The 23,321-nt window shown below is 48.0% G+C and overlaps 1 protein-coding gene across 1 annotated transcript in view; it reads right to left on the reverse strand.

Moving 5' to 3' along the window:
- The window catches only part of LOC144178487 (glycine receptor subunit alphaZ1-like), a 197,109-nt gene that overhangs the window by 49,511 nt on the left and 124,277 nt on the right, over positions 1 to 23,321 (reverse strand). Inside the window, exons 3-4 of the mRNA XM_077706386.1 lie at positions 7,590 to 7,657; positions 7,250 to 7,473 (exon numbers count right to left, since the gene is read on the reverse strand). Coding sequence (XP_077562512.1) covers positions 7,250 to 7,473; positions 7,590 to 7,657 — 292 coding nt within the window. The remainder of the gene's footprint in view (positions 1 to 7,249; positions 7,474 to 7,589; positions 7,658 to 23,321) is intronic.

A 23,321-nucleotide genomic window follows, 5' to 3' on the forward strand; every position in this document is an offset into this window, starting at 1 on the left:
TGAGCTAACGTAAGGGTACCTGCCGTAATCACTTCGTCGGAAATGAAGCGAGCACACTCGTACTTTCTTTAGCTTCCTTTCTTCTCCGTTTTCAAAGTTCACAAAACGTAGCCACTTGCTTCGCCGAGGTTCGTCGTTGGGCAGCACATGAAAGGAGATCTCCTCACCGGCGGGGATGTCGCACTCCCTCGACGATTTGCCCGTACTACATGGGCATTTCAAAACGCAGCAACGAAATTTCATTGTAAAGTACTCGAACAAACTGAGGTTTTCAGTGGTTGTAAACTGGAAACGAGCTCGTAACGACAGCAGCAAGCCAACACCATTCCGAAACTTATGCGACGACTGGCACTATCTCGTCGCTGCTTGCTGTTCCTTACTCCCCTCGTTTCTATTTTTACCTTTGCTGGTTGGCGATATGACGGCCAACCTCCTGTCAAGGGATTAAGATGCCAAGCAAGGTCGCGGCTGTACGTGCTGGAACGGTTCGTTGGCCACGAAGAGCCTCGAACCCGAAAATTAGTCTGCGCGACGGCGAGATGTCGAGCTCGGCGGGCGGTAGTTTCGTACGCATTGTCGTGCACGTTTCCGTGCTTGTTCGAAACTTCAACCGTTTACTCCACCGTTCTTAGTGTCATAAAACGAATGTGCAGTATGTTTAACGGGCATATAGCTCACTATACAAACTGGTAAGCCCTGCCTAACTTGCGTTTGCTTTTGCCGGCCTCCGCCAATCGCAGATCATTCTCGTGTGACATAGGTTCTGTTGCGGGAAATGAGCTGGTGGGTCGCATGGTCATTCCCTTTTTTCCTAATTATGTAGCTTATTTGAGTGAAGTTTGTGTTAAAAGTGGTGTCAGTATGGTTCTAACGAGGCAATCTTTCGAATGAACCAAACTTGTGTTTTCTATTCATGGCTCCTTTAACGTGCCCTACGTAGCTGTATTATGTCGAACAATAAAGAGCGGTAAAATAACAATATTTGTGCGCAAATAGGAATTGACGCTGAAAGAATAGAATCTAGTTCTGCACACACACAACAATTCGACCCCCTTTCCGCTGAAGTCCTGGGTGCTCCTTTTGTTATTCCTTCTTTTTTCTGGGTTTAACGCGCCGACGCAACGCAGGCGATGAGGCGCGCCGTAGTGGAGGCCTCCGGATTAACTTTGACCAGCAGGGGATATTTAACGTGCGCCGAAATGTCGTACACACTGGCGTTTTTGCTTTTCGCCGCCATCAGAAAAGCGGCCGCCGCTGCCGGGAATCGAATCCACGAACTCGTGCTCAGCAGAACGCCTTAGCCACTGAGCCACCGCGGGGGGTTTTTGTTCTCCCTTCAGCTAAGCCCTTCGTCACTTCTACTGCTGAGCTCAAGGACGCGGGTTCGATTCCGGCCGCGCTAACTGCTTTTCTGACGGCGGCGATAAGTGAAAACGCCGTGTGTCGATACTTCGGCGCCCGTTAAATTTCCCGAGTAGGTCAAAGATTAATCTTTAGGCCTCCACTACGGTGCGCCTCATGGCTCTCGTGTAGCTTCGGCGCGTTAAACCAAACAACCAGTCAATCTCTTCATTTTACATCTGCTAGGCATTTTCACCAAATTCCACAGCATTGTTACTGAAAAGCATTTATTAACTTTTGTTTTTGACGTCTGAATCCACACCAAATCGAGCTTTGCATAACTTTTGTTGTCCTCGACCAGCACAAACATATCACCACATCCGTCATGGAGCCCTACGTTTGGATATTTGAAGCTCTATGCGCTACTTGTTTCTGTTATAGGGAGCGTTCAACAGAACATTGGCCGCCGCCCTAGTGGGTACTTGCCACACTACGTGGTGTGCAGCCGAGGAGAGAGCCCTGAGATTTTCACGGAGAGACGGTGACTTCAAAAGTGCTACATAGTGAACTGTGCCCATTCGTAAGCTAATTGCCCTCCTGGAACGAAGTTTATTCTGTTTTCAACACGGCCATGCCTTCAGGACCAGCGAACGCAATTGATACGCTGTGTGCGCTGCGTGAAGTAAGTGGTTGTTGACCATTTTGTCCGACTATGTACGTGTGCGCAAGGCGATTGTAATTTTTTAACACGAAAGTGTTTTATGCCGAGATCCACCAAGATTTGACTGACGTCATATTCGTCATGGAAACGACATCACCAGAAAAAGTTTCTTCGACGCGGCTGCACAAGGATTCGAGCGGGGATCTCTATCGCCGCAACTGGAAGTGCCAGTGGCTTTACCTACTGCGCAATGAACTGAAGCGCAGGGAGATGCATGAACGCGCCATATATCCTTGCTATAACCTCCTCCATTTTGATGGTGCTGCCGCCTAAGAGAGGTGAAACGAAGTAGTGCATCACAATGCTAATGAGCACCGACAGTTGGCGCCAGCTGAGCTCGTCGCAACGCAACCGTCTGCCGTACACTCCACGGAGCAGGAACGCAGTGGTCGCACATTTGCGAAAGCGAAGCGACTGGAGTTCGCCGTTTGCCAAGCACACCCACAAGACAGCCCCGCAAATCATGCTCTTTCGCTGCAGCGGATCGTGAGTTCACCAAACTATTCGCTGGAAACCCGTTCGGTTTCGTTCGCATGATTTGCAAACGTGTGTGGTTTCATACGGCTTTACGCAGCGCTCCAGCGCGTGCGATTCAGTGTCCAATGTTGAGGCTTCTGACGGTGTTGTACCGGCGAAATGTAAATAGCGATGTGCAAGTTCATATCGATGCAGAATAAACATTCAACTGATCTTGTGAAGGCACATTTCGCTTTGGTGTTTTACCGATTCCTATGAAAGAGGGATCAACAATGTTTTTAACTAGTGCCGATGTAATTGAACGGCAGCCATCGAAGTGGGCAAGAATATGCAGTGCTGACTTCGTTGGCGGATCCAAAATCGCTGTCATATGCGCCTACGATTTTCCCATTGGCCTACCGCAAAAGGCCTACGATTGCTGGAGACAAAGACTCCCGTTATGAACGTTCAGTCTGTTTCTTCTATTACTTCTTATAAGGTAATTATTTGCGACACTGGGAATCTCGTAAGTCACTCCCAGCTGATGGAATGGGTGTGCATTGGCTACGGGCGTCAATATTATCACTCTTTGTGTCACAACAGCGGGGACTATTTCTGTTCGAGTAGTCGCGGTTTTCTATCACTCACTGCCTGCAAACCATCGTATTTATTGATTATTCGTAGGCGCTGTCGTTTACTAGCGGCCGTGACAGCGCACGTCAGCCCAGTCACTGGTGCCAATGATTTGGGTAAACGTTTCCCGTTTGGTTAGCGCGATTTGTTTTGTTCTTGTGCAGTGCGCTGAATGAAGAGTAAGCGCCGCCCTACTGCACACAAACAACGAACCAACACTCTTCTTATTTTTTAAAGCGAAGCCTTTTGCCTCTGCCCCCCCCCCCTCCCCCAAGGGTTTGGTCGGGACCATTGGTGTTAACAGAAAACTTCCGGGAACAAATAAATGAAGTCACTGGCACCACCATGAATCGATCCTTGAAAGAATAGACAAAAACAGCGAGAGCCCGTTGTCTTACCGATTGAGCTATAAGTTCACGCGGTGACGGGAGAGGCAGACGGTGCGCTCACCGAGCAGATCTGCGGTTTACCCCGTGCGTTTTCGCTGAATGCTACGCGATAGCGTCACGCGACCTTTCGCGCCGCTGTGCCCTCCGCCCACGACACGTGTAGCGGCCGTGTGCGAGCCTGGTGAATGCGCTAGGAGTTAGTAAAAATTAAATGAAGCTGACACCAACGCATGGCATCTCACTTCTCCTCCGTCTCTTCCGGCGACGGCGTCTTACTTCTCCTCTGTCTGCCGACGTTTCCGTCGCCTCCGTCGGCGCCGGCAGAGACGGAGGAGAAGTTAGATCAGCTAGCAACGGGTGTGAGTTTTTTTAAGTGCGAATGCACTTCTTAAGCGACCCTGAATCACGCGTCCACCGCCGTCCGTCCATCCGCACCACATACCCACTTAGGGCGATTGGCCAAGAAGAGTTTTTAAGTGCGCAAGCGACCCCACCACATACCCACTTAGGGCGATTGGCCAAGAAGAGTTCCTTCGCTACCCATTCGGCATATCTTCGTGATACTAACCACTTCCTACGGGAAATTAACAACATAAAAATCCCTGATGGCGCCTTCCTTGTAACTATAGATGTAACTTCTCTGTACACAAATATACCTCACCGAGATGGGATTGAAGCCCTGGTTGAATCCTATAGCATACATCGGGATCACGAGGCGCCAAGCCCACAAGTCATTGAAACTTTGACCAGGCTAGTGTGGGATTAAATAGCTTTTAATCAGTATTATATTAAGCGACCCTGAATCACGCGTCCACCACCGTCCGTCCGTCCGCACCACATACCCACTTAGGGCGATTGGCCAAGAAGAGTTCCTTCGCATCACCCGTGCACTCGCACTTCCCCATGCTCCCCTTCGGGGAAATGCGGGTGAATTTTTTCGCATTCTATAAAAAAAGCAGTTTCCACTCATGTGCTTCAGCAATACAGCTCAACCAGCCACCATTCATGAATCATGCATTGATTTAACTTAGCAAAGAATATATTTTTGAAGTAATAAAGGCTGGGGTTAGTGGCTTACACTTGTTTCTGGTTTCCCTGTTTGTCGAGGCACGTGTGTGAATTCAATTGACGTCACAAGGGTAATCGTTCTGGGTATCGTTTACAGCTTCGCTTTCCAACGACCTTCTCAGGGTGGATTGGAGTGAATTTTTAAGATATTTTAATATGTCGAAGTGGTGTGTAAATAGCATGTAAGAAAAAAAAAAGGCCGAGAGGAGGCGGAGGAGGGAGATGAAGCCCTCAGAAAATTTCGTAGGGTGCTCTGTCACCGAAGTACCACACCTGGCTGCACCCTTGGTTAGAATACACTTGTCGCACGCAATGCTCACACGAGTTAGCCGTCTTTGCAGTTTCGGCATGATGCAAAAAAGCCAACCCAGAAGCGCATGTCATGCCCTGAACCTTGAATCGGCATGCACGTTAGGATTGAGGTTTGGACAAGTTGGTTCAAGGTTTTGACGGAGGGGAACAGCGTAAAATTGGACACGCACGAGAAGAAGAAAACGACAGCACGGTGCTGACTTACAGCTCAAGGTTATAAGTCAGTGCCGTGTTGTCGTTTCCTTGTTCCCGGGCTTGCCCAATCTCGCGCTGTTTTCCTCTGTCAGAAAGCATGTACAGGTGAAACTAAAAGTGACTTCACGGCTGCGTGGATTAGAATAATTTCTATTTTATGTGGCTGTCAGCATAAATAGAGTATGTACTGCCGGATTTTATTTTAGGATGATTTTCTTGAAAAATCACTTCGAGGTTTCTTGCTACGCAAATGACGGAGAGATCCCTTAAAGATATCCAACCCATGCTCCGTTTTGGTTAGCTTGTACAGAGCGCAACACCCTTGTGTATAACACTGAATTCAACTTCAAGAAGTTACCTCTCAAATTTTCGGACTCGAACTTGTTACAAAAAATGTTGAGGTCAAAATATATGGTTAAGACATCAGAATGACACTATATGTTTCTTCAAATGCTGTTCGGCCGGTGCAAGACAAGGCTATAAGTACGAAACCTGTGTTATAGACAAGTGTGTTGCCCTCTGTACATGCTTCAGAGCTATTTGTATTCCAAAAACGTCAGATATTTCGAGCGATAAATCTGCGGTGCGAATGGAATAGCAAACACTATTGGTGAAGTATTCGAAGTTTGGAATATCCGCACACCTCTACTTTTTTCCCCTCTGAGCGGTTGGCTGGCAGGCGCTTTGCGTATATCCTAACGTGGAAGATGGAGCTAGTTGGTGAAGCATGACAAAAAAATAAGCAGCGCGAACGGTAAGGACAAGTGCTGTCAAAAGAAGCTGTTTCAGCCTCTTTATATTGATAGCGAGGGTTCAACGCTTAAACCTGTAAGCAGCAACAAGAAAGCTGAACCCGGCGGTGTACGGAAAAACGGGACGCCCAAAAAACACGGTAGTAGGAACTGTCAAGGTGACGTATGGGCGAAGTAAACATCTTTCTCGTTGAGCATATTGTTCATCTGAATGCTCAGTTCCTTAAGCCAGCTTTAAAAGAACAAAAATACGCTTTTTTATGAAGGGAGCGCGCGCTGGTTCCCACGTATACAAAGACGCAGATAGGAATCCTTCGTTTTCGCTAGGCGAAGATGGGTGCGCTACTTGCGTCCAGCGGTCGCATTCACCTTTGCTAACTTGCAAGACAGCGCTAAAGGGAGATAATAATGGTTACACACATGAGTTGGGACGGCGTAAGCCTCCCTGCTTACGCTTGCTTGGCGTACGCCGCGACCCTTAACAACAGTGCACTGTGCGACACCGCGTTCCTCGGACACATCGAAAACGTGCTTGCTGTCGTAAGTTTGACAAAGTTTTCTTAATTGGAACAAGTAAAAAAATACCACCACAGTCAATACGGTGAGCTGCAGCCGGTTAGATTAGACTGTTCGCCATACCGAACACCGGTCTAGCAGGAGCTCTCCGCGGCACGGCCGATGGTGGCGCTGCCAAGGCGGAGCAGCGCTCCCTCTTTAGGTGTCGCACGTTCCCCATTTGCTCTACTCTCTCCTGGAACTCGTGTCGCCGAGTTAACCATTGCCCTCGTCGCAGCGCTCTTCCTCATGATAGACGTTCATCCAATAACACGACCAGGAGCGCCACAAAGCTTGTGAAGAAAATTTCGATATAGCCGCTGTTCGCTTAAACGAGAAATCAGAATTCCGGCCTATGAAAGTGCGTACTATATCCTGGCCGGGCCTGCCATGCGACCAGGCTTGCGGCGCCGATTTAATATTTGGCGTGAAAAGTCGCACTTGACTACTATCCTGGGTGGAGTTCAGTAACACAATCATTAGTTTGTGTGGTAATCTTTGAAGTCCTGAAGTATGCACACCATCAATTAGGTGTGTGTAGCAGCAAAAGGAGCCTGCCGTGAGTCTTAGGTAATAGAAAGCTTTTCTGCCATGCTCAGATCATGAGTTCAGTTGCGGAGCACAGTAAGGATGTATGTTTATTGGAAAACAAGAAAGAAATGCTCGTTTCCGAGATTATGGCACGCTTAAGTAATTAGGTGGTCCCACTGCTCTGTAAAATATGACTATGGCATGCCTCACAGGCCACGTGCAGCTTATGCACGTTCAACAGAAAATTGTTCTTCCATTGACATAATTAAAAAATGCATCGCACTATAGAGACTTACCTGAGCATATAGAGGATGTCGCCATTGGGATATATCCTCAAGAGGACGTTGGGAACTGTGACGAACTGGAATTCCCCGTGCTTCGCATTTGGAAAATAGACGTCCGGTTTCCAGACCTTCTTGAGGAGATTGGGATCGTTGAGGTCAAGTGACCGAGTAAGGTTGGCGTTCTTCATCCGCAAATCTGTCCACGTTTGTCGCAGGTACAGGTCAACGTCGTAGTCCTTAGATCAGACGGAATTTCGAATAAAAAGGAAGATCAGTTCCGCGAAGTGTTTTTTCGAAGTCGCGTTTAGTAAACGTTAAAGCAGAAATCACAAAGGTAGAAAACGGTTCATACCATTGTCGCCGGATTCACGGCCCCGAAGCTCCTGAGGTAGATCTCGCACTTCACTACCGTGGGAACGTCTGTAAGAGAAGAAATACGGCCAAGAAAAAACATTAATTAAATTGTTTAGGAAACATTGCAATCTAATTTTCCTTCCTTAGAAATAGCGACCCATGTCCTTTTGTTTTCGTTGGGTTAGCTCTATCGACGTGGAGAAATAGGAAAAGCAGAGCTCTAATTTACCGTATGGCGGTGAAATAGAAAGCACTATATTATAGCTCTTATATAAAGAGCTAAAGTGGGTGTAGCCTATAGAAAAATCTTGGGTGAACGACGTTTGCTTCACGCCACTTTAAAGCTTTCTCCAAGGCTATCCACAGCATGTCTGGACGGGATATTTGGAACGCTTGATTCGGAAAACATAGGATTAAGAATAAATGGGGAATACTTAAGCCATTTGAGGTTTGCGGACGACATAGTCTTGCTGAGTTAGACTGCAGAACACCAGCAAACAGTGCTTGAGGAACTAAAATCAGGAAGCGCGGCCATGGTGCAAAAAATAAATATGAATAAATCTGAAGTAATGAGTAATAAACATGCCAAAAACGTCCTCTTAAGCTTAGGAAACAAAACGCTAGAGGAAGTAACAGGATTTAACTGCCTCGGATAGATGGTTAGTGCTGACCCCAACCGTGGGAGGAAAATCCTGCGCAGAATAGGTATGGGTTTGGGAGCAATCCGCAGGCATTCCCAAATAATGAAAAGTAGGCTGCCTCTGTCACTCAAAAGAAGAAAATTCCAATCAGTGCATACTGCCGGTGATGACATACGGAGCTTAAACTTTGCGCCTAACAACTATAAAGCAAACTTAGGTCAGCTCAACGGGCCCTGGAACGAGTAATGTTAGGAACACTCAGGGACAGGAAATGAGCTACCTGGATCACAGAACAAAGTAGAGTTGACGATATCGTAGTTCCAACGAAGAAAAAGAAATGGACTTGGGCTGGTCATCTGGTGAGACGAGCCGACAACCTGTGAACAGTTAGGGTAACGGAACGGATACTAACTAACGGGTAGATAAGGAGGGCAAGGCCAATGACACCATGGAGGAATGACATGCGGAACGTCAGGGTTAAACTGTGGACTAGTGCAGCGCAAGACAGCAACGGTTGGAAGTAAATGGGAAACGCTAAAAACGCAGGTTAACCTTGCGTCTCGTGCAAGAGCGGCTGCTACGACTCTCGGCTATCCGGTCTAGGAAGGCCACCCAGCACAGCATTTTCCACTCCAATAAACGTTTCTCTCCTTCTCCTTCTCAAAACCCCTTCGTTTATATAAGGCGCCAGCAAGGTCTCTATTTCCTTCGTCGTTCGCGTGTCTTCAAATTGATATGACGTGAAAACAGAAACAAGCTTTTGGGAGATCCGAGAGCAGATGAACAGCAGAGAGGCAGACTAATACGTTCGGTCGCCTGTGTGCGACAGGCGCAGCATACGCACATGTTTGCAGAGTGGGGTGCGTTAAGCAAACAAGCGCCGCCGCGCGTAATGGCGTGACCTCGCGTCCTGACACCGTTCTTCGCTTTGCTATGTGAGTTATAATCAGGAAAAAGAGACGGCCAGCATACTATTTCCCAAATGGTATCATGCGTACAATGGGTTGTTTGCTTGCATGCTTCAGATATGAATTTTATGCAGTGAGGTGCTATTTGAATTTCGAGGATGCCCACAGGGCACAGCATTTACCTGAAAAAACGCTGGTTATAGCGTTTGAACTCTTCTGAGGATGTTTAATTCTTTTTTTTCGCAGAGGCTATTGCGACGAGAGAAACACTACGTTTCTCCTGGTTGTCAGGGGAAACGCACAGGTAGACTGGACCCAAAAAGGATGCTCAGGGCACAAAGTACCCCTATGAAGTATTTTCTTTTTCTTTTATCAAGAGCGCGTAAAATGTTTTCTTTCTGCAGAAGAACTTCCAAGTGAGAATGTGGGCGTACATTGTACAAAACCTTTGGCGGGATTGAGTAAAAGTGGTAATTAGAAGGAGCGAAAAAACTCATATTTTCTCACAAATGTATGCGATGAAGGACCCGTCAAGGACAGGCGTCACACAGAAGGGACATCTCAGAGGCAGTCGGAACAGCACGTCTATTGTGAGCGGCAACCCAGAACTCCAGTCTCACAAATTATGATGTAGGTGCTTATGAGAAACAGATGAGTTACCGCATGATTCTGATAAATTTCGTGAGAAGCAGACGAAATGCAAGGTGAAGTGGACACAACAGTACCAGACATTTTTTATGTGTCCTTGATGCGGGCACTAGCGCAGCGCACTGATTTATGCTCGCCGTATCGTCGCCACTCGAATCACACTTTCAGTCGTTAAAACGAAGGGGCTCTATAATCGATATATCGGCAATGAGCGAGCAACCATTAGAAGAAGGAGGCGAGGGCATGACCCTGGGTCATCCCGAGGAGCCGACTTCCACGGGTACAGACCTGACACGGCTGGAGGCCGACGCGCCGGAGCGAAGAGGAGGAGAAGAAAAAACTTTATTATTGTACAAGACAGACTTAAAGGAAGGGAGAGGCTGTGAAGCTTCTCTAGTGTGGGTGGTGTTCCTTAGTCCGGGATTCTATTGGTTGAGGCCGCCGCCCGTGCCCGCATGAGGAAAGCCCTCTCAGACTCCGGGTCCGAACAGCCGGACAAGGCCGCCTCCTTACCCTCCCTCGTTCGCTTCTCTTTGTCTTTTATCCCTGAATTATATTGACAGGCCCATACCATAAGGTATGTATCTGCACACTCGCCGTAGAAGTTACAGGAACTCGACAGTGTACAGACCGAATTTTTTGACGTCGCAGAGTACACGGAGTACGATTCTTACTTGCGAAGTGTTGCGCTACGTGGAGGACCGGCCTGGTCGTATTTAGGTCGCAGAGAACTCCTGTTAACTTGCTGCATCACGAGCAGCAAGGTGCCATGCCCACGCAGTAGTTGAATAAAGGAAAAACGGCAGCCGCCGGAAAGGTCAAAAGGTCAGGCGAGACAACGTAGCTGTCCCGCATGCCCTATAGGCTTTGCCTTACATCAAGCAGACGAAATAAGATACCGTTTGCGTGGTATCTTAAGAAGCAAAAGATCGAGCTGATCGAAATGGAGCATATTCTCGTGCCGGAAAGGCTGCACAAACAAGGAGTCGATAGCAAGAGTTCTCTCGCGTCGAACAGGCTTCCGGCCGGAATGCCGCGTAGTGATAAAAACCGGGGAGGGCTTGTTGTACAGTTTTGGTGGGTGCTCTCCCGCACATACAAAACACCCATCGACTGACCGGAGCCCAATTTCGGGCGCATGGAGTTCCTCGGGGAAGATCTGGCTCTTCGGCAGTGAGATCAATATGGTCTCTGAACGCCGGCCCGGTTAGAATTTCAAGGCAGCCGCTGATGGATAACGGGCCACCCAAAAATGAGCTGCCATAGCACTGCGGAGGCATTGTCAAAAGTTCAATCAAACACGAATTGCAAAACGGACAGCAGTGCTCGCGTCCTGGCAGGATGAGAGGAGGAGCCCACCACGAAACCGTGCCTACCCGCCTGCCGGGAAGTGACGCTGCATACGACTGTGTGGACACTCGGCGGACGCATCAGCGCATCATCAATTCATCTTTCATTTTCCAGAAAAGATTGTCTCAATGGGCCCCAAGGCTAAAAGCTTAAAACATATAGCTTGACTGGGCCCTGGAGACCGTTTCGAGGCAGCGGCACAACAGAGACGAAACCGGGTAATACACAAAGTGAGTGCTGCATCAAAAATGAAAAATTAAAAAAGTACCGGCATAACACTATTCTAGTAATACAGGAAGCTACTTACGTACTTTATAAAGTGCAACTAACAACAATTTCAGCGAATATAAAGCAGATTCAGAGTTTCTTTTTCAGATTTAAACATAAACAAAGATGGCTGCGTAACAAAAATAAACAAATACAATTGACAATAGGAATTAACACCAGTTTTTGTCATACACACCTGCAAGTACCAAGCAACATAAATGCCTAAAATAAACTACTATAAAGAAATACTAAGCAATCGTACAATCTGATTCTTTTTACCGTACAGCGTGAACATAAAAATAGTTAGCATACCGTAAAATAAGTTGCAGTCTGGATGATGGTTTTCTTTTTGCAACAAAGCAACACAATGATAAAAGAATCTCAAAGGAGAAAGCATCAACAACCCAATTTTAACCTCTCATTTATACATAACTACCTTTCGCACAAGCCGCCTCTATCAATTATCGCCTAACGATATCGCTAGAAACAAGCGACCAGACATCCAAGTGCTAGGCTAATTTTAGAGCTGTATAAAATATGAATCAAATTCCTTGGGGCTGACGCCTTAAAGTTCGGAGAATTTGTTCAGATAGTAAGGAATATTCTATGTTAGCTATCACCCGTATTAACGCAAGTTTTATTACTACATTTTACAGCACAACGCCTAGCTTTTCGTTTCTGTATTGAGTGAGCTCAGTGTCATCAATCGCGCGGAGCGTGCGAAAAACTCCGGAGGTTGTAAAAGTACGGCGAGAGCGGAGAGAGTGAAATAAGGAAAGCGCAGGGACATTGTTACGGTGAGCGGTGCTTGCTGTGGGGCGCCTGCTGTGAAACGCGCCTCCCGAGACGAAGCTCAACGGCAATGGTGCTTATAAGCGTCCCGGGGGTCTTTTCTTTATAGGCGCAGTCGCCCAAAGCACAGACCCCTGCTATTATCTGATCATTCTACCCATGAGGGATACACACAGGAATACAGGCTTGGCTATCCAAGAACGGGTACAAAAAGAACCGTTCCGATTTACTAGATGCGAAGCATCTCTTGCATGGGGGGATGTCCCGTGTCCTAGTCCCGTCCGCAGCGCCTCTGATGATGATTGTGGCAGAATGCCTCTAGGGATTGGTCAATCAAAGAATCCATGACGAGATAGCTTCGCGTTCAACCACCGTCATCATCTTCCCGTAGGAGAACCGCTAAAGAAGAAGAAGGAGAAGAAGACAAAGCTGCGAAGAGGAGGGCGTGTACGTTGCTCTCAGCCGGTGCACCAGCGTCAACAACCTTTACCTCACCAACGCTGACGGAGAATACCGATTCTACCACAGAGACGACAACATCGACAAGAACATGATGGACGAGTTCCGGCGCCTCGAGAACCACCGCCTACTCCCCGTTACACAACAGTACTTGCGTTCCTTTGCCACCGGTTATAACAGGTGGTTATAACGGCAACACAATGGAACCACAAGGAACCCCCATGATGCTTGACATCCTCATCAGGGTTCCGCACGGGAAGATGGTGTAATTTTTCACAACGCTGCATACAGTAGGCGAGTATACGTGACGGAACTACGCAAGCGTACTCACCTACGTACACTACAGCCCCCCCCCCTCCCCCCCACAGATTATATCGTCTAAATATATTACGTAGCATAGTTAATGAATACGCAAAGCTTGACTTTAATAGCTACCTGGCATTCAACGCGTCACGCCCCACCCAGAGCAAGCGCGAAAAAACTATCCTAATGCCTTCCACGAGAACAAATGCCCACCGCCTTTCTTTTTTCCCGAGAACCTTAGTAGAATAGAATACCTTGCCTCGCGACGTCACTGGCATAACCACTGAAGACACATGTTTTAACGGCTATTCAAAATTGTGTATGATTACAGTGCTTCTTTTTTCTCACCTTGCAACGATGCTCTTAATGGACTTTGGTTGTCCTTCATTCTGTACCGCCTATTCCTATGCCTGCAAAGGAACTTGAGATTTATTTTTCCCACTTGTTGGACTGTGCGCGTAGTGCACATCTCTTGTGTTTTGTAGTAGATTATTATTGCAGCTTTTAGTATGTACGCAGGTAGGCGTGTGATTTGTAATGAGCATGATCTGTGAAGAGCATTATCGCTACCGCCGCGTGTGCCGCAGACCATGTTACTGGTCGCGTGTATCTCTACGTTCTTTGATTGATTGATTGATTGATTGATTGATTGATTGATTGATTGATTGATTGATTGATTGATTGATTGATTGATTGATTGATTGATTGATTGATTGATTGATTGATTGTGGGGTTTAATGCGCCGACGCAACGGGGGCGATGAGGCGCGCCGTAGTGGAGGGCTCCGGATTAATTTTGACCACCTTGGGATCTTTAACGTGCGCCGAAATCTCGTACACACGGGCGTTTTAGCTTTTCGCCTCTATCAGAAAAGTGGCCGCCGCGTCCAGGAATCTAGCCCGCGACCTTGTGCCCGCGACCACTCCTGCCCTGGCTGCCAAAAAGCGGCTAGCGGTATTCGACAAACAAACAAACAAAAACAAACAAACAAGCAAGCAAGCAAGCAAACAAACAAACAAACAAACAAACAAACAAACAAACAAACAAACAAACAAACAAACAAACAAACAAACAAACAAACAAACAAACGACAAACAAATAAACGGACAAACAAACAACAAACAAACAAATGGACAAACAGACAGATAGACAGGCAGACAAACAGACGGGCGGACGGACGGACGGAGAGTAAGACAGACAGACAGACAGACAGACAGACAGACAGACAGACAGACAAATAGTACAGCGTAGCGTTGCGCACTTCTTTCTGGACGTGGAACGATGTAGTAGGTGTGAGTGCTTTGTCTTCCGCTGCGGCTAAACGCTCGATCGGAGGCTACATGCTCAAATTTTTTTACCGTGTCATATCGCAAATTGAACTATCCTAATACAGTTCACATTGCGCAGAAGCATAATCATAGACGTTTCTTTATGGCTACGCACAGTGGTGTTGGGAGTGACCATTCCACCGCTGCCACCACTGTTGGGAATGGCCTTCACAGCGCTGCTGCCAGGTTGTGACTCGCATCCAGCTCGTCACCGATGTTGGGAATCAGTCATCCCGACGCTGTCTCCGCTGTAGTGACTGGGCCCTCTCTCGCCACCGCCTCCGCTGTTTCGACTGGCCACCCGAGCGCAGTCACCGGTGTGGCGACGTTGCCTTGCTCTGTCCGCTATCGACGCGGCGCAGAGCAGAGCGATGAACTTCTCGAGCCAGGGAGGAGTTGAAGCAACACTTATATACAGTATGTACATGATAAGTAAACGTTACATGACTCGCACAAAGGCGACAGCACCCTTTTACTCGGTGCCTCTGAAAAGTGCCGCCGGAGAGAAGCCGCCGGGGAATGCCGACGATGTGAGCCTCCGGGCTTGTTTTATACCGCGGGAAGTTCGTTGTGGCCCCGAGAAGTTCGAATAGCTCCAATCAGGGCTCTCGCTGCCTGAAGTTTGAATTCCGACGAATGGTAGCGAAGTGGTGAGTCAGCTGCGCTGCCAATGGGGAAAGGGAGGGCGATGCCCCCGCCGTCTCCATGACCTCGCCTCCAGGTGTAGCGACGTGCCCTTATTTGGTCGTTCTCAGATGCGGGATTAGGCCGCGCCGCCGCGACGAAAGGGAGAGGCGCCTTGGCGGTTTGGACGAGGCGTGACTCAGCCTCGCTGTCGGTGCGTCGCCTCGTGCAACGCATTTGGGCCAGGTGCTCTGGCACAACAGTGGGTCCGACGAATGCGAGTAGTGACCATGTGGCGAAAATTATTAGCGAAATTGCGTTTTTTTTATTAGTCTTGGCCAAAGTGACTTCGATGTTGGGTTAAATTATTCCCCACAATTTTTTCAGACCCAAAGCTCCTTGCAAAGGAGCCAAGAGAAGCACGGCACCGTGGAAGGAATCTGGCATTCTTGCAAACGTGAGTGCAGCCTTTATTTATTCATGAACAGTCCCACAAGTGGGACGGAGCATGAATGAATCAAGAAGTCCAACGACCCGTGGGAGAGGGCATGAAGTAATAAAGTCCCACAACTCGACAGAAGTACGGATTATCGGGCTGGTTGGTCCACGGATTTACGCTGTAAGAAGCACACATAGGAACTACACCGACAGGGTGGGAATATTGCAAGTTGAAGCTTGGCGCTCGTCCTGTCTCCTTCAAGACCGTGTCGTTATTATTTGCTCATTTTTACCCCTTTACAGCGCGGTGATGTGCCTTGAGTTGGTGTGGACAAATTCTCACGCCATATGGCCCTCTGGATCTCTTTGAAAACGATCAGGCTTAAACAAATTTTGACATATCTTTACCTTGGGTATCGGCGATCACTGGGTATGAGCGTGGAGTACAATTTTTAAAAAAATTGAGCCTCAGACATCCTCTATCTATGGGTGCCCTTAGGCTATTTCTAGCTGTTGGGGAGAGTCATATGAACGATGATGAATTATACCCTCGCCTTCCCGAGTTCACAAAGCCCAGATCTTTGCAGCGGAATTCTGTCCGATCAGTTATATTACGTGCGCTCGATTGTGTGCTCGATTTCAGAACTTACGGGTGTGTTTTATATGTTAAATCTGAGCTCACAGTGTGCACGCATTTACGCAGGTACACTGCGTAAAACCTCTAAGACCAGCTGTGTATCGCTCGGAAAGTTTGCGATCTAAAATTTCGCATTCACATGAAAGTAATTCGGGAGATGTTCCCAGTACACATAGAAAACGTGAATATATGGTCTTGAAACATCAACACATTACTTAAAGCACATCCCTAGCGCAAAACTCATTGGGTCTTTAGACTTGTTATGTACCACAAAACTATATTCGCTCCTGAGACACATAGTGGGTGGCTGTGAGAAATCTCCCCTCTACACCCCCAACCTGCACCTTTCCAAAGAGTTTTGGGAGAGAGCCTTGACCACTTCCGGCCCCGAAGATGAGGTGCGCTTGATCGAAAGTGCTGTCGACGCGGACCGAGCTGAAGGTATGCTGGAATGAGGACGCCTTACTGAAGCTTTTTCTTGATTTAGCTAAAGCTTATGCTCTCTTTCCCCCTCGTTCTTTACTTATTGTTTACGCCTAGCTCATTCCTGTTACACTGCAGTGGTGATCGCGTGGTTCAGGGAAGAGGGATGGTTTGTAGCTGCTTGACATAGACACGAAAATGATAATAATCGCGTGCATGCTTGTCTTGTTCTCTTTTGTCACGTTTTTTTTTGTTTTCACGATGATTTCTTTGCTTCCAAGTTATTTCAGGTGTGATTTCTCTAAAATAATTTGGTTCTGTGACAATCCCCGACTGCTCAGAGTTTTGTTGTATGCTTCCGATGCTGCGAGCACCATGTAGCCACATTGCCCACAAAATCTTTATTTTCTGCCATCATTTTTTTCGCTCTGATTTAGCGCTATCAAAACATGACAAACCGAAAGTTTCTGCCCCGTTTCTTGAAATGTCGCAAACACACCCATTGACACATCATCGACAAAAAAATAATTGAATGCCGCCTTGGCACTTAGCGAAACATGTTTTGATAACGAGATGGCAACCCACGCCTTCTAAGAAAACATTGTTCTAAGGTCAAAGCCTGTGCGCTTGCTTTAAGTGATCGGGTCAAAATGGTGCGTTAGATGTTTATTCAATGTCTCCCCATTGTTGAACAGCCTGGTTACCCCTAAAATGATTCTTTACGCAAACTGCCGACCACATGATACTATAGATTCAGAAACAAGTGAAATACTGGGCTAAATATAATACACATAGATTGGGAATAAGAAAGAAAATCACGAGCCATTCCACTTTGAAGGTGAATGACCAGCAACGCTTTTTAGACCGTGACATAAAAGTGATTTAAAATTTAGGTGAAAGGAATTAACAAATTTTATTTCTTTTGAGCATTGACGATGGTCACCCCCACGAAAGACCGATACATATTTTGTGCACGCTCTTCCCCGGTGGTACTTGCTGCCCGCCGCTGCCAATTACATTTTCTTTTGCGTTCGCGCCGTCTTTTTAACAACAGAGCTGTTGTAGCTGGCCGTAATGTGGGGCGCGTAACGCGTTAAAAATAACAAGAAAAAGTCGAGTGCTCGTGAGCGCGTGCCTAGCAATGACCGCCCAGCATCCCCGCCACGTGCAGTGGCTTTAGCAAAACAAAAAAGAAAACATGACGAAAACGTCGAGGATCCGTAAAATGCTGAGCACTCGTGAGCGCGTGCGTCGCAGTAACCGCCGAGCCTCCCCGGAGCGCCCAGTGGCTTCAGCCAAAAAAAAAAAAGACTGGCGAAGACCCTAAGGGTCAAAGAAAAAAACTGGCGAAATCCCCATTAGCGCCTCTTGTTGCCTAGCAACCAGCAATGCCTCAGCTGGTGCAACACCTGCTCCACAGATCCTCGACGCGACTCCAGGAACGCCGGGCATGCGTCGTGCGCGTACGTGCCGCCGCTGCCGCGCATGTAATGCTTAGGAGGAGAAACACGACGATATCGATACATAAGTTGATGACTATTACTATCACAGCGCAAAGCGACGACGGAACATTAAATAAACAACTTCAAACTTGTAAAAATGCGTGTGGTGTGTTCCTAAATGGTCACGTAGGAAGAAATCCTGGAGTTTCGATATGCTTCAAGCCTTACGCGACTTAGTGGAAGCTTCGCCAGAGTTTTATTTCGTAGGCGCGCTGGTCCCCATTGCGACAAGAGAAGCGCAAAGTTTGAAATGGAGAAACGCATCATGCCGGGATAAAGCAAGTTAGGAGCCAAATACAGTTTTAATTACATCAATGCACAAACAAATGCATCACAGATACTAGCAGTGTTTTTAGATTAAAATCAGGCATGGGCGTAATATATGCGATTGGAAACAAAAAAGAAAGGGTCCATCTCCCCGCGAGGGGGACTCGAGTAAATGCGTCGCATAGGGGGTGGGTGTATTGCGTTAACGTTTAGTGTTTGGGGAGTTGGTGGTAGTGAATGCGTTGTATCAGCAGCTTCTTGACGTAGTTTGAATGAGTCAAGGATATAAGGCGCGTTCGTAGCCTTTCATTCTGTGTCGGTTTTGTGGCGCAGTGGGAAGAGCACCAGGTACCTCTCCTTCCGCCCACAGGTAGTGAATGCGTTGTATCAGCAGCTTCTTGACGTAGTTTGAATGAGTCAAGGATATAAGGCGCGTTCGTAGCCTTCCTTTCTGTGTCGGCTTTGTGGCGCAGTGGGTAGAGCACCATGTACCTTGCGTTCCGCCCGCAGGGTCGTGGGATCGAAACCAGGCACCGGTAAGTATTATTTTTTTATATAGTGTAGGGGGAGGGGCGCGGACCTGTTGTTGAGAGCGAGGAGGGTAGCGTGATGCGAGAGAGGAGGAGTGGGGGAGAGGGCGCACCTGGAACGGCTGTTGCGGACGCCGAGGCACGCCAACGCTGGGTGACATCGTGAGTTAAAGAAATGCTCTGCATTTAAAACGCGTTAAAAACAATATTTTAACTCAAAAATTACGCCCACCTCCCCTCGCGGGAACCCTGTGTAGATGCGACTCATCGTGGGTTTTCCTCGGCGTTTCCGTTGGGTTGATTCTCCCATCGCGTGAAACGTGCCATGAACGCGTACGATGCATTTCCGTCTACTACGGGGTTCCCGCATCCCGTGCACGTCGCTTTGCAGCCTCAACGTCGGTGGTGCTAGCAGTTCTGTTATTGGGCTGGCCGGTGCTTGTTGCGGTTGCACCGACCATCGCGATAGCAGGCCTGTTAGTCTCCATTCAAAGCAGCGTTGGACATCGGAGCACCGGCGCTGGAACGACGGAGCGGAGCGGCGCAGGTACCGCGTTGTATACCGCCGCTTAACGGTGAGGGGAATGAGAGAGAGCAGCGCATGCGCATGCGTTAACCGAGCGCTAGTGCGCGCCGACGCACAGCTGACATTGCGAGGAGCGAGCGCTAACCCGCAGATAACGCTGCGGTAAGAGCGGCGGAGAGCGCATGCGCAGCTGGCGCGGACAACGACGACGCCGGATGGATGGAGGGATGTATGCATGCATGGACAATGCGGGTGAATGAGATGCGTCGCATCTAAAAAGGGCTCACGACTGAGTCAAGGGATCATGGCTCGAGCGACAAGCTAAGCAGTGACAAAAAGTCCCAAAAGATGTTCTCTTCACAGCGCAAATGCGGGAAATGAAAAAAAAAAAAATTCAGTGAAACTCCAATACGTAAATCATAGTAGCGTCGAGACATGAGGGGAACAGCGGCAGGCGTTGGCAGGGAAGAGAGGAGAGGCAGTTCCATGGCAGGGGTGGCAGACGACTGTCATCTTGCGGCAACATTTACCGTGCAGCGAGCAGATGCGCGGTCATTTTTTGTGTTAATGACGCCGACCAGGGGAAATGCTTTTTTTTTTCAAGCTCAGGCCGTGGAACGGCGCTGTATACGGCTTACACATGACGTTACCAGCGCCTTTTCTGGGGCAACGCTGTCAGGGTTTCCTGCGCTGCTTCAGATAAGTGCGGCAGACAGGTTCATAGCTTTCCACCCAGCAGGTAGTGACCAAGCATGGCAGCTACGTTAACATCAGTGCAAGCTATCACAGATCCGAAGGAGCCACGTACCCAGGATTTTTCTTTCGCGCAATCCAAGGTAACTTTTCTATGCAAATTATGTACAGACATTTCTATGTACAAACACGACGAATTCCCAGCGTTTACCATAAAGGCGCATGAACCTGCACAGAGAAACAAAATTAAGTGTATCCGCTTTTGTGGCGGAGGCGAAAAGCGAAAACACTCGTATGTTCGAGATTTCGGCGCACGTTAAAGATCGCTACGCGCAGTTTGCGAAAAAAAGAACATCAGTAATTAAAATATTTACAGGAATAAATACGCTTACGGCACAGTAACTATACATTCCTGTTGTTATATGCTCATACAGTAACTATACAGTAACTGTTGTTATATGCCCATGAGTGTCCCCAACACTAGAAAGATACGTGTTTTTTTTTCCTTTTTCATCGCAGCACGATCACTTGCGTACAGTCGCGAAGTTCGCGGACTTTCTTCTTATTTTTTTTTAAATAGTGATCACGTGTTATGTATGACATTGTAGCGGTAGTTACTGTAATCTGATAGCATGTTTATACACTGATTGATAACAATGAGACTGCTTATACTATGCTTTTCCGAATTTGGACCCACAACTAGCCTTTGGCTAAGGGTCCAAGCACTGTTTGCAAATAATATGTACCTATGCTTGAAATAAACCAATGATTGATTGATTGATTTCCCCTGCTAATTCTAAGGCATATTTCCGGAGCATCCCACACGTTAAACGCAATCGAAGTCGGCAGAAACAGAAGTGCATGTAGGCACTCGTGAGTTCAGATTTCCGTGCAAACCTCTTACGCTTCCTTATTTTTTTTCCAAACAAAACCTGTGGCTACTAGTTATGATGGAAGGGAACAAAATCGGAGAATCGGAGATGTCATACGCCTAACTCCGTGTGTTATTACCCTAAACACCCTCAGAGTTCGACGTTTTACGGTCTGCCATTCAAAGCGCCAACGATTCTGGCCTCGGGAATTGGAGTATCGAGACGGACTGGACTGCAGTAGATAAAGATTAAAACAAAAACGGTGGCAAGGGCCAGCGCGTCAGCGCTTACCTTCGAGGTTTTGTAAAGAACCTCGTTATTTCCTGGGATGCGCCTTGTCGCTTCCTCGGCATTGCATCTTGGCTTGTTTTGTCTTCCCTTTAATACGAGCGTTTGCGTTTCGGAACGTATATAATAACCACATGTAAGTGAAAGCGTCCATCCGAGCGCGCGCACTTAGAGCACCGAGCCGAGCGCTTATCTAGGAACACGAGGGGAGGTCAGCGTCAACTTGCAGGCGCTCAAGAAGAGCGCGGAGAGCTCAGGGGCTCAGGTACAAAAGGTTAACTTCTACCACATGTGCGTCAGCTTCCCCAGCGCCGCAGGCCAGCCCCGCGCACGGAGCGAAACCATCGGCCGCCCGCAAAGCAGCCGCAACGGGGATGGGAAAAAAAGAATAAATCCACGTCGCTCGAAGTCGCGCACAAAGAGGAAGTGACGTCACGGTGCTCCGGCGCTGCTTGGGGGGGGGGGGGGGGGGGGGGGGGTCGGCCTAGGCTCCTACGGGATATGGTTTGGGAATACGCCACCCGTCTCTCTCATGTTGACCGTTGGACACCTTGACTTCGTGCCGTTTTACGCTTAAGCCCGGTGTTCTCGAGGTCTGTTCATAGGAATGCAGCTCGGGGTCCGTAAACCCACCGTTGTGCATAGGAGCCTTTAACCACAATGGCTGTCAATCAACAGTGTCGCTGTCGCTGGCTTTAGTTGCCCGAAGGAATGCCGCCGGTGTCCCTTGCCACCGTACAACTGCGATGCGCGCCTTCACTTTGTCATCCTGCCCTCGTCGGGCTTGGTAACGTTCTTGCGCTTCCCTTGTGAGCGATCTTTCTTGTCCAGACGGACGCGCCGACTCTGGAACAGGGCTTTTGTACTCCCACGGTTACTTGCCCAAAGCGGGCGTAACAGTCATTAGAGGCGCCGTGCGATGAGGTCAAGCATCCCCTCGTGCCACTCCGCTCGTCACCATCCGGCTCCAAGCCTTTGTGTCGCCTTGGCTTGTTCGGTGGACGCTGAACACGTGTGCGAGCTGGACGTTGGAAGGCATTCCCTAGAGAAACCCTACAGCGTGTTTTTGTGCGGCAAGCAGAGTTCTTACCGACAAACGCAAAAGCACCATTTCCATGAAAACTAGTAAAAAACACGCTGTGAGTTCGTCTCAAGGAAGGAAACGGTTGAGCTACAAACACCAGGCATGGGCGACAGTATCCGCCGACAACACGGCGCGCTACACGGAGGGATTTGTTGAATGTTTAAAGGCAAAAATTTTCTTCCCCACCAAAGCATATATATATATGCGACCCGAGGCGCTGAAACCATCACCCGGGCGAAACAAGTGATAAGTTGCTGCTCACCGAGAGGACCAAGCACAGACTTCAGACGAACAGGGTAAAGGGGGAGGCAGCGAATGGCAAGTGGCAGGCCAGCAGCAGAGCACGAAGCCAGTGTACAGCGGTACTGGCTTCCGTGGAGACGGAGCAAACAAACCTCGCTTGTTTTTTTTTTAAATCTCACATTGACCACCAAATGAGGCGTGTTTTTTTCGAAATGAACCTAATCCACAAACCAAAGCTAAGTGAGATGAAACTGCACTGCCAAGAAAATCCTAGTAACTTTCCCCTAGAAAAAATGTGGCAAGAAAATAGTTGAGACAATACACTGCAAATGTGTACGCAGATCTTACTTCGTATGAAAAATAAGCCAGACCCTGCTGTGCCACGAATCAAAATTAGCCAAATTCATTTGCCCAATGAGATTGCGCTTTTGGTGTGACTGCTAGAGCTCTTCTGTGGGTGTTTTCGTCATTTTTTTTTTTTTGCTTTTGAGAGCTGGCTTATCATGAGCTCAGAAAGCAATGAGGAGATCTGTGAATGATCTGCCGCCACACGTCTGCGATAACGTGAACCGTAGTGAACGAAATAACTCTGAGAGATTTGATACTATCATTTTATCCCGTTTCCCTCGTCCTTACGGAGTAAGTCTGGTTATTAGTATTGTTATTACTCCCATATTTCCCATTTACGCACCTAACAAATTAGCTACCACTTACAAGCCATGGCAAATCCCCCTTCTTTGTGGGTACGAGCCACTTCGTTAAGGTAGAGAAGATGATAGGAGCAGGCTTCTTGTGAAGCGTTTTGGACATTTATGTCAAGGCAATGAAGAGGTTCATGAGTGTCTTCAGGCATGCCCAAAAAACTACCGTGAGGAACCATTCGAAAAGAGCTGGTAATGCGGCCAAG

Source organism: Haemaphysalis longicornis, unplaced genomic scaffold, assembly GCF_048455015.1.
Source record: "Haemaphysalis longicornis isolate Haplotype H1 unplaced genomic scaffold, Haemaphysalis longicornis Haplotype H1 scaffold_4, whole genome shotgun sequence".
Lineage (NCBI taxonomy): Eukaryota > Metazoa > Arthropoda > Arachnida > Ixodida > Ixodidae > Haemaphysalis > Haemaphysalis longicornis.